At 49.1% G+C, this 15,859-nt stretch overlaps 2 protein-coding genes across 5 annotated transcripts in view; one reads left to right on the plus strand and one right to left on the minus strand.

Annotated features, from left to right (window-relative positions):
• Positions 1-15,859, minus strand: part of LOC139763286 (uncharacterized) — a 407,190-nt gene that overhangs the window by 282,115 nt on the left and 109,216 nt on the right. For all 3 annotated transcript variants that reach the window (XM_071689247.1, XM_071689249.1, XM_071689245.1), the window contains one exon: positions 2,470-2,493. In XM_071689247.1, coding sequence (XP_071545348.1) covers positions 2,470-2,493 — 24 coding nt within the window. The remainder of the gene's footprint in view (positions 1-2,469; positions 2,494-15,859) is intronic.
• Pde6 (phosphodiesterase 6) overlaps positions 1-15,859 on the plus strand; it is a 160,033-nt gene that overhangs the window by 122,075 nt on the left and 22,099 nt on the right. For both annotated transcript variants that reach the window (XM_071689239.1, XM_071689238.1), the window contains exons 4-13: positions 205-371; positions 2,876-3,073; positions 3,761-3,965; positions 5,197-5,315; positions 8,683-8,841; positions 9,431-9,520; positions 10,000-10,131; positions 10,940-11,017; positions 11,515-11,553; positions 12,231-12,368. In XM_071689239.1, the coding sequence (XP_071545340.1) occupies positions 205-371; positions 2,876-3,073; positions 3,761-3,965; positions 5,197-5,315; positions 8,683-8,841; positions 9,431-9,520; positions 10,000-10,131; positions 10,940-11,017; positions 11,515-11,553; positions 12,231-12,368 (1,325 nt within the window). The remainder of the gene's footprint in view (positions 1-204; positions 372-2,875; positions 3,074-3,760; positions 3,966-5,196; positions 5,316-8,682; positions 8,842-9,430; positions 9,521-9,999; positions 10,132-10,939; positions 11,018-11,514; positions 11,554-12,230; positions 12,369-15,859) is intronic.

Raw genomic sequence — 15,859 nt, forward strand, 5'->3', positions numbered from 1 at the left:
CGACTCACACTTTTACCTTTCCACCTGACCCATGGCATTCAAGTCATACTCACTTGGACTGACTAACTCGCATGTCCTTGTTTCTTAACAACGGACACACACACACACATACACCTCCAACAATCGATACATTTTCCACCTTCATGAAGGTCTTATGATCATGCTGCATACGGTATAACCTGCCACGTTTCTCTGCCCCCCCAGATGAAGCCCAGAGCCCGAGGTCATCCAGCCCAAGCTTCTCCTCGGGCATGTCGCCTCCCAGTGACCGAGGCCTGACCCCTGACCTGGCCGAGGAACAGGTGGAGGCCTACCTGGACCGCCACCCGCATGTGGTCGAAAGGTGGCTGAGGGAGAGGACCCCCATGGCTGTAAGTGGTGTGGGTGGTATAGGACGGTGATAGATGTGATAATACTGGTAGTGGTAGTGCGACGGACGTAGTGATGGTAGTGGTGGTAGTGCGACGGACGTAGTGATGGTAGTGCGACGGACGTAGTGATGGTAGTGCGACGGACGTAGTGATGGTAGTGCGACGGACGTAGTGATGGTAGTGAGGGGAGTGAGAACCTGAGGTGGGCAGGGTCGAGACCTGTGTGCAGGTGACCGCCAGCCTGGGTATTTCCCGCCTCCCTCATAACCTCAACAGTACTTCTAGCCAGTTACTCATACTCATCAAGGAAAAAAAACAAAAAAACTTGTGGTCTAACAACGACCCTCGCCAGTCAAGTCCCGATCACATCCACCCAATCTTGCAGAGGCACCTCCAACATGCCTCACATGACCCACCCTCCCATGTCTAACCGGAAATTCAACATAGATTACCGATCCCCAGACGAGGACAGCTTCACATGCCGCCCTCCCCAGCTCCCCAAGGAAACACATCCCTCCAACCCACCATGATTCATCATGTATGCCCCTCCCTTCCAAGCAGCACCCCTGCACTTGCTTCCTGACAATTATTATCAGAGACTGAATGGGTTGCTTCAACATATATTGTTCACACCGATACATATAAATGGCAATGTAGCAATGAAACATGAGCAGCCAATCTGGATTTAATTTGCAACGTTTCGACAGTTGTGTTCCTCAGGATATGACACAACAGTGTCTCACAAAGAGTTATAGTCAATGCTGTTGGATCAGGTTCTCGGTCACTGTGGCGTGGTGCTACCTGATTTGCCAGGTCCTCTCGTATGCCCGCTTGTACTTGACAACTGTCGAAACGATGAGAATTAAAACCTTGATGTTCTACCAACGAATTAGGAGTAATCTGACTCACGGAAGATTTGGAAAGCAAGGTGCTCCGACATCCCAACAATTGGGAAGGAGACCATTCCCAAAAATTACCGAATAGTAGAAATATTGGCGTCTGTTGGAGACACTTGGAGTCATTCCCCCAACCTGACCCATCAGACCAGCATCGGAGTCTTCCCCGCACTCTCTGCCCAAGACAAGGGTAGGAGAGGCTTGCATGATCCTTAAACAGACAAAATGGTTGAGCTTTGGCACTTATGAGTACAGAAATAAGGCCACTCTCACATCCTGCCAACTGGGATCGAGGGTTTCCTGATACCCTAATGCCAGGTGTGTGATGACCTTCCTCTGGAGTCTGCTGTAGCCAGAGCTTCGACATCCAGACACATGGGTCAGGAACTGTCAGGAACTTGGTTCACACTGACGAAGGTTACAGTATTCCAAAGACATGCCATTTTGACACAAACACTTGGAATGTGAGTACATGGTTTATGTCCCACAACTGGGGATTGAGTTAATACAAACTTCAATTCCCACAACTGGGGATTAATGTAGTATAAGCTTCACCCCACAACTGGGGATTAATGAGAATAGAAGCGGTATACCCTACACCTGGGGATTAACAAGCATAACCCTCATACCCGATAACTGGGGATTAATGATAAACAAGCCTCTATGACAGAAAAGGCTATACTGTCGTCCTGACCAATAAGAAACAGGATCTTTACACCCTGAAACTAATAACATGAGAGGGTGTTTATGCAGCCATGCTGGGGAAATGTCCATGATAGGAGCATTAACTCGTGGGTTATGGTGCTCATATTCAAGCGGGTTATGAAGCCGTCGTTATTGAAGGGCCTCAACACCTGCATTAACCAGGCGCTGTGACCACCATATTCAACAGGAGGGTAAAACACCTGTAGTTACATGGAGACACTCCTTAATTGATACGAGGGAACAATCAGGACAGCAGGCGGGGGTAAGAGCCCTGGAAAAGTCCACACTCTGGTCATGATGCAGAGGTCAAGCTGGGTAATAATACTCCGGCTCACTCTAGGTCGAGATATTGCCGTAGTGTCTGCCTTCCTTGCTTGCCACGACGGAAAGTAACAGACATCTTTACTAACCCACATTTCATAACAGGAAAACGAAACAGTGGACGTACCTGTCACCTGGCGCGCTGTGCTCCCTCGATGACTTGAAGTGTCACTTACCTTGTGCTGCAGGAGCAGCAGCATCTGTAGAAGATAAGGGAGAAATATCAATGATGGTCGTAAACCGACCGCAATACAATCATTATTAGGGCTTACACTAGCACTATATTTTAATCATTTTCATTATCATCATTAGTGATCGTTACTATATCAGAAGTAGTAGCACTTGTTCCCACTAACAGCGTAACAGTAGCAGTTTCAGTACGTTTAGTGTCAGTAGAAGCAGCAGCAGCAGCAGGAGTAATATGTGTATCAGTACATAGCAATACTACTTACTAGGTTCTTTTAAACTCGACTCACATTCCCCAATCTTTACAAAATGAATAATTTCATCCATAAAGTTTCGTCTCCTGCCCATGACAAGTCATCAGGACCTTTAAGGACGTACATGCTCCTCCACCTGCAGGCCTTCAGAAACCTGAGAGGCGGGCGCAGCCTCCTGCAGACGGACCAACTAGGGCGGTCCTGGGACTCGGAGAACAGGGAAACCCCTCCTTCAGGCACACCCACCGACAACCAACACCTGGTGGCCAACTACACCTACCCCAGCAGAAGGAACTCCATCAGTTCCTGGCTCTCACCCAAGAGCAAAAAGTCAAAGAAGGTGTGTATGACCAACTGCATGATGTACACCAAGCCTGCCTCTTGATACATTACGAGTGACTGATGTACGATCAATATTAATGAATGTGAAGAAAGCTAAAGTTGTCAACAAAAATAACAGTTTATGACAAGTTTCATACATACAGTCTGTGATGAACGTGATTATCTTCTTTCACGACGTCTTCCCAAATGGCAACATCGTCCCATGGTTCCACCGTCTTTACTATTCATTCTTCCCTATCCTATGCTTCCATCACACAATCCTATTTCTAATTATTCATTCTCCCAACTGCAAACTGGTCCATTTCATAATTAATTTCGTTCCCGTCACCATGATGGGGTTTCCAACACTGCAGGCTGGCCAAGCGCATGGATGTTGCACTTCTCTCCATCTTTTTTAACCTTTTTAAGTATACTGTTTACCATGACGTCCCAGACATCACCAACCAGTTAAGAATAAATCATCCAGGGGCCAAAAGACAGCCTTGCGGTACACCAGCTTCGTCTCTGGCCAACATAAGCTCTTCTTCCCATCCACTCCTGTCTCTATCCTCTATACCATTACAAATTCAGGATCATTAACTAATCAAGACATGACTATCTTCACCCCATCAACAGGTTCATAATACTTTCATGACTTCACGCCGGTGAAGGGGAGCACAACACTCATGTTCTGCCTCGTGAGCAGGTGGAGCGCCTGACGGAGCCGGAACTCTTCATGGAGCTGATCCGAGACATCAGCACGGAGCTGGACATCGACACCCTGTGCCACAAGATCCTGGTCAACGTGGGCCACCTCACCCACGCTGACCGCGCCTCCCTCTTCCTCGCCCAGGGCCCTCGTCACAACCGGTGCCTCGTGGCCAAGCTCTTCGACGTCACCGTCGATACAGGTACGGGGAGGGGGGGGAGGTGTCGAACGGGGAGGAGGGGGGGTGTCGAACGACGGTGTTCGACGAGAAGGGATGTGGTCGACAGTGAGGGTTTTACAATAAAACAATGGTGGACTGCGGCGTGTGTAGTGCCTAGCATAAGTGGTAGTGAACAGTGGAGTAGTGGAACAATGGTGGACTGCGGCGTGTGTAGTGTCTAGCATAAGTGGTAGTGAACAGTGGAGTAGTGGAGAGTGAGGGTCGACCCACGGGTCGTGGATATAAGCTTTAATGGTCGCCACAGGAACTCAGGATAACCTGACAGTATACAATCAACGTAGACTGCCATGTTCGTTCTAATATCAACGTAGACTGCCATGTTCGTTCTAATATCAACGTAGACTGCCATGTTCGTTCTAATATCAACGTAGACTGCCATGTTCGTTCTAATATCAACGTAGACTGCCATATTCGTTCTAATATCAACGTAGTCTGCCATGTTCGTTCTAATATCAACGTAGACTGCCATATTCGTTCTAATATCAACGTAGACTGCCATGTTCGTTCTAATATCAACCGATGTCGCTAAACAATTACAAACGGAAATCAAAGTAAACACTGGCTATTACCTCACACCTTGTTGTGGTTGTTAAGCCAAGCTAAGGCGGCCTCAAGCATTAGTCTGACCTAAACGTTACGAAACAATCGGGTCCTTGACTCTCGCGGAAGATGCCAACATTAATATCACAATGTAAACAATGATTTACTGACATAGAAAAACAAAGAATCCCTTAGAGCGGCTTTAAATTTCCATGCCACACAAGAACCAGATATTCAACGTGTCAAAAGACCAATTAATCGTACTAGAGTTAATTAACGCCAGAGTAATTGAACAAGTACCATGCTTCAATCAACAGGGGTAGGAAACTTTTGTCACTAATTAATTCAGAAATATCTTTCAGTCCAATTTGGTTTCACACATCATCAGCCACAGCAGCAGCCAGTAGGGTACGTCAGGAAAGGTTCTGTCTTCTCTCGATGATATGGTTAAGGTTTGCTTCACCAAACTCATACAACCCAACATCTTACTGAACAGTTGAAGGGAAATACAACTGTTCCTGCATCATTAACGGTTGTGTAGTATCCTGCAGATGTATGTGATTTTTTCGAGCAGACAAAATAGTTTACGAATATTGCCGAGACCTTGTAGGTAGGGCTACACCACACCACTGACGACGCTTTCCACCAACAGTGTTGGAGGACGCACTCTCCAACGCTGCCGAGAAGGAGATCCTGCTGCCATGGGGCGTGGGCATCGTGGGGCACGTCGCCAACACCAAAGAGATCATCAACATCAAGGACGCCTACCAGGTAGGACAGTAGATACTGTGAGGGGTGAGGAAGTCCCACGACACAGGATATTCCTGGGTGATCCTTCTACTGTTTTTATTTGGGAAGTTAAGGTCGAGGCCAGGGAGGAAAATTCTTTCTTGTTACGATGGTGCGTTTGTCTTGATGGTGTGGAAGGCGAACAGAGCGAGATATTCTTTATGTGTCAACTGCTTTACCCTTGAATACTGAAGACCCGGGCCGCTGAGGACGTCCCTCGTTTGTCTTCTGTTTTATCTCGAAGCTTCAGAACATGGAGAAGGTAGGTAGGAACCTCTTCAGCGTTGGGAACACTTCAACCCCACAACCACTCAGCTACAATCCACTGAGTGCTGGGAACACTTTAACCCAGCCACAGTAGCAAACGAGAAGTAATCAAGAAAATAAACTCATATTTTTCAACTTACGCTACTCGGGGCACAATGTAGTTTAGTCGTTAACTCCACAACTTAGCTACTCATAGATTGCCTTTTATATGAAACTCATAAACTATCTGCCTTTTTTAATCTTCGTGATGTTGTAGCAGGGTTGAGGTGTGCTGCCAACGTGACGCTGGACGTAGCTCAGCTCAGTAGCGACACGCCCCTCTTCCCTTGGTCACCAACACCCAAAAGTTGCTTTGGTGATTTTCTGACGAGGAGATCAGAGAAGGGAAAGATGCTGGGACAGGTATAGATATGGAGACAGAGAAGGGAAAACCTACACACCGAAGAGCACAGCGAGGAGAGAGAGAGAGAGAGAGAGAGAGAGAGAGAGAGAGAGAGAGAGAGAGAGAGAGAGAGAGAGAGCCAATAATTGCCTCACACGGCTTTTCCTGCACATGTAGCCGGGTTTAGCAACAGTGGGGCGGGCAAGTATCGTGAATGGCCATAATTACGCTAATGACAAGCTTAATGATACTCCAGGCTCTGGCTCCACATCCGCTAAGCTTGAGCTGCCTGGAGACGGGCAGGAGGAGGAAATGGAATACTATGGCACACTCCAATTACCCCACGCAGAGCAGGGCGTCTGGATGGCAGATGTTACCGGCTGTTACTGTGAGGCTAAATGATCGTAACGAAGTAAACATCATGGCGTGAGGATTCATACCACGACCGTAACAAAGTTAACCTTGGGTTACAGGCGGTCGCAAAATAACTATACCCGTAGTAACAGCACGATCATAAACGGTAGGAGGTACAGGAGCCTGTGGCTAGGTAAAGGCTGCCGTGTGAGGTGGCGGGCGGGCGGGCGGGCAGGTAATCAGACTCTCCAATGCTCAACACTGCCAGGCAGAGGCTCGTTCAAGAGGCTAATTATCGTTGACCCAGACGACGTGTAACCCCGTCCATCATGTACGTCCGCGGACGGAACATGACGCAATTTCCGTGGCGTAGCGGTGAGCATTACTGGCCGTGACGCATTCACGGGCAGCCCCACCAGGGTCGAATGCATGAGTTCGAATCCTGGTTGCGGCAAACTGTCCACTGTCAACCCAGCTGTTCATCCATTTCTAGGGGGTTGCTCAATAAAATGGGTACCTGGCTCAAGCTAACACGAAAAAAAAAATCGACAAACGTGATGGATGAAGACGTGACACGACAATCAACAACGTAAACCTGTTTTACAACAACAGTTCTTGAGAAAACATTTCTTGGTTTTCACCTTCCTTTTCTCCTTCCATCTTTTTCCCTTCTTTATCCTCTCTTCTCTCTCTCTCTCTCTCTCTCTCTCTCTCTCTCTCTCTCTCTCTCTCTCTCTCTCTCTCTCTAGTCGTCCACACCCGATTTTCTTTCCCATCCTACACACCACCGCCACTTATTTCCTACCACACACACACACACACACACACACACCTCGCCCTGTAAGTATTGGACTTATCACAGGGTTAGCGGTGGGGGACGACTGAGTCCCGGTAACCACTGATCCCTGGCCAGGCCAGTGTAATCACCGCTCAGGTCTTATAACCATTGACCGCCAGCAGGAGAGCAGAGCCCCGACGCTCACTGAGCGCCGGCAGGAGCTCAGGCCCCAGCCAACATAAGAGCGACAGCAGTCTTTCAGCGCCACGCATTTCACAGTTATAAATACACATTACCGGAAACGCCAGCAGTTTTCCTTAAAAGCCTCGTCAATTGTTCGTCCGCTACTGCTGGAGTAGAGAGAGAGAGAGAGAGAGAGAGAGAGAGAGAGAGAGAGAGAGAGAGAGTGTGTTACGCACGGGTGACGCCAGAGGTAAAAATGGTGAGAGGAGAGAGTAAGTGTGCCACACAGGGGAGGGCCACTGGGGCCGGTGTGGTCATTACGTCCTACGTGACCTGCTGACCGCTGAAGGGGGGGGAGGGGGGTCCTAGACGAGTCAGGTCAGGGACTAAGGTCAGGTTCAACCAGCTTCCTGCAGCTGGTGCCGCAGCGCTATCCTTCCAGGACGCCCAGCGTAGGAGCCCCTGCTCCCTCAGGCCACGTGCCCCACCCTACCTCTGTCTGGGTCATTATTAACCATAATGTAAATTACTCTTAGAATTACCTGGACAAAATCTTCCAAGGACGCAGCATGACATTGTTTTCCTTATGCAAAGTTGAGGACACGTGGCTGAGAAAATGATTAAAAAAAAGAAATAAAAGATTAAACAGTGAATACATTTCATTTCTCGGAAAATAATGTCAAGTGTATAATTGTGCAGACAGAACACTGCTCTGCCTCTCGGCTGGCGAGGTTCTGACTGCAGAGGCGAGGCGAGGCGAGGCGGCGGGTCGAGTTCCTACATCATCATCCTCCATGACTTACGCGCCTCTGGACACATCGGTTTAGTGTCCAGAAGACGATCATACTGGAGGTTGTGCACCTTCTTCCCCCCGGTCACAACACAACAAACACCAGCGTCACGCATGGTTATAATGCCAGGGTCCGGGCCAGAAGGCACTCTACACCCAGTTCATTAAGAGTCACGGCAAAGACCCGAACATCCCATTGTGTGTTACTGTGAGCCTTAGTGAAGGCTTCCACACTAGGCTCCTGGCTACCAGGCTCCGGGCCTGACCTCCTCCTCCTCCTACATCAGAAATGAGGTGACAGTGGACGTGGTTCACACAAGCAGCATACATGAATGTGAGGAGTTGTATGAGAGTAGAGAATGTATAAGAGATGGGGCCCCACGAGTGTAGAACTCCCTCCCTGTGCAGTACATGTAGGTCGTCACACACACACACACACACACACACACACACACACACACACACACACACATATATAGGTGAAGGAAGTGTCTCTAGAGGCCATAAAAGAGGTCAGAGTTCATCCCCACATAACACCATGACCCGATAGTCACCTCCCCCTCGCACCCCCACCTGACGATCTCGACCTCGGCAGGACCCGAGGTTCGACGCGAGCATCGACCGCCGGACGGGGTACCGCACCATGAGCGTCCTCTGTATGCCCGTCTGCAACTACGAGGGCGAGGTCATCGGCGTCGCCGAGATCATCAACAAGAAGAACGGCACCAACGAGTTCACCAAGCAAGATGTAGAGGTCAGTCCAGGTCACACCCTCATGCCTCAACTACTGAATCACCAGCAGCCAAAGGTTGTAACAACATAGGACACAATACCTACAACATAAACAGCAGGACCACAGAACTTGGGGCTCGCTAAACTGACAGTTTAAGACAAAATACCAGATCTGGAAGCCACTGTACGGTGTATTGTTCGCTGATAGTGCTCATGCAACTGCTGTGGCAAAGGGCTGTACCCACATTAAACAGAGAAACAAACATAAATTGTCTTACACGGGATTACTACAAGTTGTAATGGAGGTAATCATGATGTTATTGTCTTATAATTCTGTTCTATACATGCGTTTCCTGTGCTGTCTTAGCCTCTGCCTCTCTTCTCTTCCTCCCTAATGTTAGAACCTAAATATTTGTCTGTCTGTCAGGTCTCTCTCTCTCTCTCTCTCTCTCTCTCTCTCTCTCTCTCTCTCTCTCTCTCTCTCTCTCTCATTTATATATATACATACTTTCCTCTCCCTCCGGACCATGAGCAACGTGTCATCATGAACCACCACCTCTCCTCGTCTTAACGGGGACGTGTTTAACCCGTGTTCTGGCTTCCTTGACCAGGTGTTCCGCCGCTACCTCACCTTCTGCGGGATTGGCATCCAGAACGCCCAGCTCTTCGATATGTCAGTGCGAGAATATAAGAGGAACCAGGTACGTCCGTCCGTCTGCTGCTGTTGTTCTCACGGGTTGTGAAACACTGCCTGAGTCATCACAAGATAATGCCATACCAGTACAGTCAGCTCTGGTTGTTGTGTGGTAAATGACTTCACAATATTGTATCTTATTTACTCATACGTCCCGCCAGGTCATCAAGTGTCATCTCTTAAGAAACTGACGTCATGTCAGACTGATTACCACTCTTCCTACATTGTTTACGAACACATACGTTACATTAATTCACATACAGAGGAAAGAGGTCAACCAGCATAATGTTAACATAATATACTGAAGGTCATATGTAATCATCTTGCGGGTCCGCCACTAACACACCCTGGGGATGCAGGTCACCCTTCCTCCTGACCTTTGTGACCTTGCCTCCCCCCCCCCTACAGACACACTACTCCTGACCAATGACCTGGCTTTCCACCATTACCAGTGATGATGACCTGACCTGACCTGTGTGCCGGCAGCTGCTGCTCCAGCTGGCGCGGGGGATCTTCGAGGAGCAGACGTCTTTGGATCGGCTGGTGAGCAAGATCATGACGGAGGCCCGCGAACTGCTCAAGTGTGAGAGATGCTCCGTGTACCTGCTGGACCCGCAGGTACCACACACACTCACACACACACACACACACACACACACACACACACACACACACACACACACACACTTCATACATTCACTCGTCTGTATGTAAAGATATACGTGTATACATACATCCATATAGTGAGTTTTTTGTACTGCTTTTATCAAAAACATTACTGTGTTACACTACCTTATTACCACGTCAGAAAATGACACTGAATCTCGCTTTGAGTTATTCACATGTTGCCTCCATCTCTTACGAGTCACAAGATCATAACTTTTCTCTGTGGAAGAGTCAAAGATAAAGTCAGGTGGTCACAAAACACTCAGTTATTGGTTCCTCAGCAAGTGCGACATCAGGCAGGTCCTCAAAGACCACATCGCTGCCCATATTCCAGTTTTCCTGGTATTGTAAATTCGTTTCCAATAGCGTGGGCCAAGTCTTCGATGGTCGGCTGGCCATCTTGACCACACAATATGAACTTCGTCGTCTGATTTCTTGGGGCTTTTGTTAACCATGACGTCACATTTCTCAAGTCTGTGCTGGTCGAAGGACGACCTCGTAAGTTTATAAAAAAAAAAAAAAGCTGGGATGTCGAAGACGTCCTTCGTTTTCCGATCTGGAATCTTGCGATGAACCAAGGTCTGGGTTTGTTACTGTGACTGACCAGTGAAGGAAACACTAATAATGGTAACGTTTGTAAGTGTACTGCTAAGAGGGTCGCTTTACCAATGGTGTTGCCAACTGTAGTGTTACTAAGGGTAGCTCTGCTAACTGTAGTGTTTCTTGAGTTGAGCGTTACAAGGAACATGTTGTGTTGCAGACAACAGATGAGGACGTGGACGGCAACAAGAGCAGCAAAGATAACTCAGAGGCGGCCGAGACGCTGGTCATCAGACAGGTAAGTTACCAACCCACACTCCACTCTCCATGCTCTCACCCACTTCCCCTTGCCACCCTACCAGTCGTCACCTCTTCCCCTACCACACGTGTAACTACCGCCCCGCACCTTACATGACCCTTCTACTCCGCCACACAAGATGGATACGTCCCACACCATACAGTGCAGCACCACACAATCCGTGCCTCTCCCCCGCTCTCCATCCCTCACCAGATGTGTCTAAGGTTCCCTCACACCTCGACCACAACACCACCACAACCTGCACACACATCATCGAAGCACTCAGGCCAAAACCCAGCCGCTTCCCAAGTACCCATATGGTTTACCGTTTTAATGCACACCCTACACGTGCCGTAATTATGAATATTTTCCATATATGTGAAAAAGTCAATATATGTACATATAACTCTATGTAACCATCAATTCACTGTACATATGTTAATAACAAATGATCTGGGAAGTTGTTGATAGTAAACTGCTTCCTCTCTTCCCTGCAGACTGTTGCCCCGAGCCCCGAGGAGCTGATGGAGATACCGGTGAGTGAATCCCTCACTACACATCTACTCTCACCTCCCTTACCGGTAGATTACATCTCCCCCTACCGGTAGATCAGATCTACTTTGCTCCCCTTCAAGTAGATCAGGGCTTCTGTGCTCCCCTTCCAGTAGATCAGGGTTTCAAAGCACCGTCAGATACCGTCTTCCATGATTTCTTACAAGCAAATCAGGGCTCCACCTGCCACCATCTGCCAGCACACCAGGTCCCCCTATGCTCCCTAAAGTTGAAGTTAGTTTCTCCCTAAAACGATATGAAGATCTTGTCTGTACGCTACAAAAAGTGACGGCCCCTCCTACCCCATCTCCCTGTCCTGGTACATCAATGGTCCATCAATTCCAGGGTTTGGTCAATGCCCCATCTGCCTCCCCTATGTGTATGTGCGTCAGGACATATAGCCATCTTACAGGAAGCGTGGAGCCTCGCTTCTCTAGACCCACACGCTGATGATGGAGACTTACCTTCCCAGTGTCAGCTCGTCTCACCGCTGGGCCATGCTACTCTCACGAGCTCTCACTTCCCCCCTCCCACAGCCCCGTCTTTCCCGCTCCTACACTCCAGGGACACTCTTCCTCCCACAACCAATAACCACCACCCTCCCTCCTCTCCCTTTCATCATCAGTCCTCGTGTTCCTCTCACCGCCACTCTCCCCGACAGCCGGAGACGCTGACGGTGCACATGGCCTTCGAGTTGCAGTCGCGGGAGGGCGAGTGTCGCATCTCGCAGCCTTCCTCCGCCCAGCTGGCCGCCTCCGTCCACGCCCGCCTCGCTAACTACGTCTGTTCCACCGGACAGGTCAGTCCCTTCCATCAGTCAGGTCAGTCTGCTCCATCAGACAGGATAGTCCCTTCCATCATGCAGAACGGTTCTTGGTCCCTCCGCCAGGCACTACCGGTCTTCCCACAGGAGAGGTCATTAATATCAGTCTGTGTAACCTTTCAGATAAGTGTCTTCCAAAGGTCAAGTCAGTGCCTCGGATGATTCAGGTCGTCAGGTCATGAGAACGTCCCCCATAAGGCAAGTCAGCGTGTCAGGGAGGTTAAGATAGGTCAGGAGTGTGTGTCCTGCACGCATCCGGTCAGCGCCAATGTCTCTCCCCTCAGGTCAATACGCCAGGCACTTCACTACGGGTCTTTTTCAATCTTCAGGACGGCGCCAGTCTGTCCCAGTGGTCGGTCTGTCCCATTATCCGGACCCGTTCCAACTTTTTCTTACGTCCGTGACCAATGTGTTTCATTCACCAGATCCATTCCGGTCACTTCCAACTCCACCTTTCTAGTTCATCTGGTCAGGTCACCAGGCAATGTGACCTCGTCATTATGTAGCCCCCCTTAGCTGCAGATTACATTACTGTATTCACTTTACTTATGTGGAAAATCAATTTCATCCAAATCCTCTACGTACTGGAACTTCTCCCTGTCAACCTTATGTACGGGAACTACCAACTCAACGCAAAAGCCTCTCACAAAGGTAACATTTCTATGGAGAGAAGGAGAGAGTGAGATACAGAGATAGTGTAGGGAGTGTATGTGTGGCTAGAATATTCGATCAATAAGAAGCGTTAGTTACCAAATGTAGTACTTCCACAACGATTCTTTCACCCCGGGTCAAAGATGACCTCACACACATATGCACAACCTCAGTACATCAAGATGGAAAGTGATAAATTGACACACACACACACACACACACACACACACACACACACACACACACACACTTTATAAGATAGGAAGGGTATCAGCCAGACAGATACGAAAGTTAAAACCTTTCAACAGAATATATAATATTGACTCAGGAGGTTTCCAGCGCCTGGACCAGAATCACATGATGAAGAATGTGAATCATTCCAGACTCTCCCTCGACGTGGCCGGAGACATCCTCCAACACGAGACGAGCACGTCGTCAGGAGACATCCTCCAACACGAGACGAACAGCACGTCGTCAGGAGACATCCTCCAACACGAGACGAGCACGTCATCAGGAGACATCCTCCAACACAAGACGAGCACGTCATCAGGAGACATCCTCCAACACGAGACGAGCACGTCGTCAGGAGACATCCTCCAACACAAGACGAGCACGTCGTCAGGAGACATCCTCCAACACGAGACGAACAGCACGTCGTCAGGAGACATCCTCCAACACAAGACGAGCACGTCGTCAGGAGACATCCTCCAACACAAGACGAGCACGTCGTCAGGAGACATCCTCCAACACGAGACGAACAGCACGTCGTCAGGAGACATCCTCCAACACAAGACGAGCAGCACGTCGTCAGGAGACGTCCTCCAACATGAGACGAGCCACGTCGTCAGGAGACATCCTCCAACATGAGACGAGCCACGTCCAGACCAGACCCTCCCCCTGCGATTCAGAGGCGTGAACACCCCTACGCCGAAGACCCCCACAGACATGACCTAACCTAACCAAACCTAACCAAACCTAACCTAACCTAGAGTTGACTACCCTGAAAGTTGGCTACCCGATATCTGAAGCCTGAAGGTGGGCCACCCACAGCCCTGAAGGCTGGCCACCCACCCGTGCCAGACGACCCAGAGTTTGGGATTCCTAGTCTATAATCCGCATCCTGCAGCAAACTCATGCCCAGGATATCCCGCAATCCCGAGTCAGGCCTCAGTGATGGTGGGGGGTGGTGGGGATTTATGGTCCTGAAAAGTCAGCAAATTGGAAGCTGTGGCTTGGCTGGATCTCCTGGGGAGCGGCAGGATCCCTCCCTGGTCTGGGTATCCTCAGCAAAGGAGATCAGGAGCTGGCCGGAGGAACCCACCATGGCCTGGGGATCCAGCACCTAAAGCTGCATCATCATCATGGGTCACTTCTCGTGCCGAGCCCACGGGTGAACGACTCTAGAAAACCAAGATCGAAAAAGGAGTTTGGAAATTTGTGTGGAGGATCAGGTTGTGGCCAGCGCTACTAGGTCGTATTACTTACTATAACCATTAAAGGTAATATATATATATATATATATATATATATATATATATATATATATATATATATATATATATATATATATATATATATATATATATTGGGATGCATAATGTAACATGTTAATCGTTATTCAAGAAATATGAAAGGCATGAATACAGAATGAAAGATGGTACTGGTGGATGTACGAGCGAACGATGCCGTTAATGAGCGGATTAACTGGTTAATGAAGGTAGGTGCACGAGCTTCGGGGTTGGGGCAGGGGAGACGTATTACGGCACCGTGAGTCCGGGCGTAAGAGGAACGGTCCCGGTTGTCAAACCCCGGACTTTCCCGGAGGTTAAAGGTGAGTGCTGCCTCTATTACACACACCATCGATCCCGGCATCATCCCAGCTGTGTGTGTGTGTGTGTGTGTGTGTGTGTGTAGACAAACGTTAGTGAATGCTGGAGTGACTGAGTGAGTGAGTAAGTGTGGGGGTGGGGGTGTATTCCCAAGGGTGTGAGTGGGCGAATATGTGGGGGATAAATGTGTGGATAAAGGAAGAACCACCCACGGGATGTCAGTCGTAACAAACAATAAACTTCATGTAAAAGATTAGACAAGAAATACATCTTTTTCTTTCTTCCTGACACAGGAAGTAATACGGTCTGTACCACGCACACGTTGGGTGCGACATTGTACGACAACCCTTCTCTGGTTGTCCTGGAATGAGCGCCCCTTTCTACCGGGACACGACTCCATAGAGGATGGAAGGACTCTTCCGTCTCTCCTGAATGGGCATCCCTTTCTACCACCGGAAGAAAACGGCACCATAAGAGGTACCATAACTTTCCTGTTTTGGACGGACACACCTTCCTGCCAGCAGCCGCTGCCACTGCTGAGGAACCCCCTCCTCCCCTGGCAGACTCAACCCACAGGAGGGGAGCTGGACTCGCACCTTGGTCAAGAGGCGCCGCCTGCTCCACCAGCATCTGTGGACCCGGACAAAACTGACCAAACCCTGAAGTATATCAAGTTGGTCAAATATACAGAAGCTAAGAATCATTTCCTCGAGCAGCACCTTCTTCAGGTAGGGGGGGCCACGCCCGGCCTCTCATGCCCCAGGACCAGACATGACAACTTTCCCGGCTACTGTATGTTACGGACCAGGACACCGTCCGTCCTGCCGGACGTACAGGAACCCATCCCTCACTGGCAACGATACTTCACCTGACATCAAGGAAGCCATCCTCCCTATGGTCTCTCCTCGATCAAAACCTCTTCAGACACAAACTTTTGGTTGTTTTTTTTTCTTCGTATGGCAATTCTTCATTTGTAATTTACGTCGT

The sequence above is a fragment of the Panulirus ornatus genome, chromosome 46 (genome assembly GCF_036320965.1).
Source record: "Panulirus ornatus isolate Po-2019 chromosome 46, ASM3632096v1, whole genome shotgun sequence".
NCBI classification, from domain to species: domain Eukaryota; kingdom Metazoa; phylum Arthropoda; class Malacostraca; order Decapoda; family Palinuridae; genus Panulirus; species Panulirus ornatus.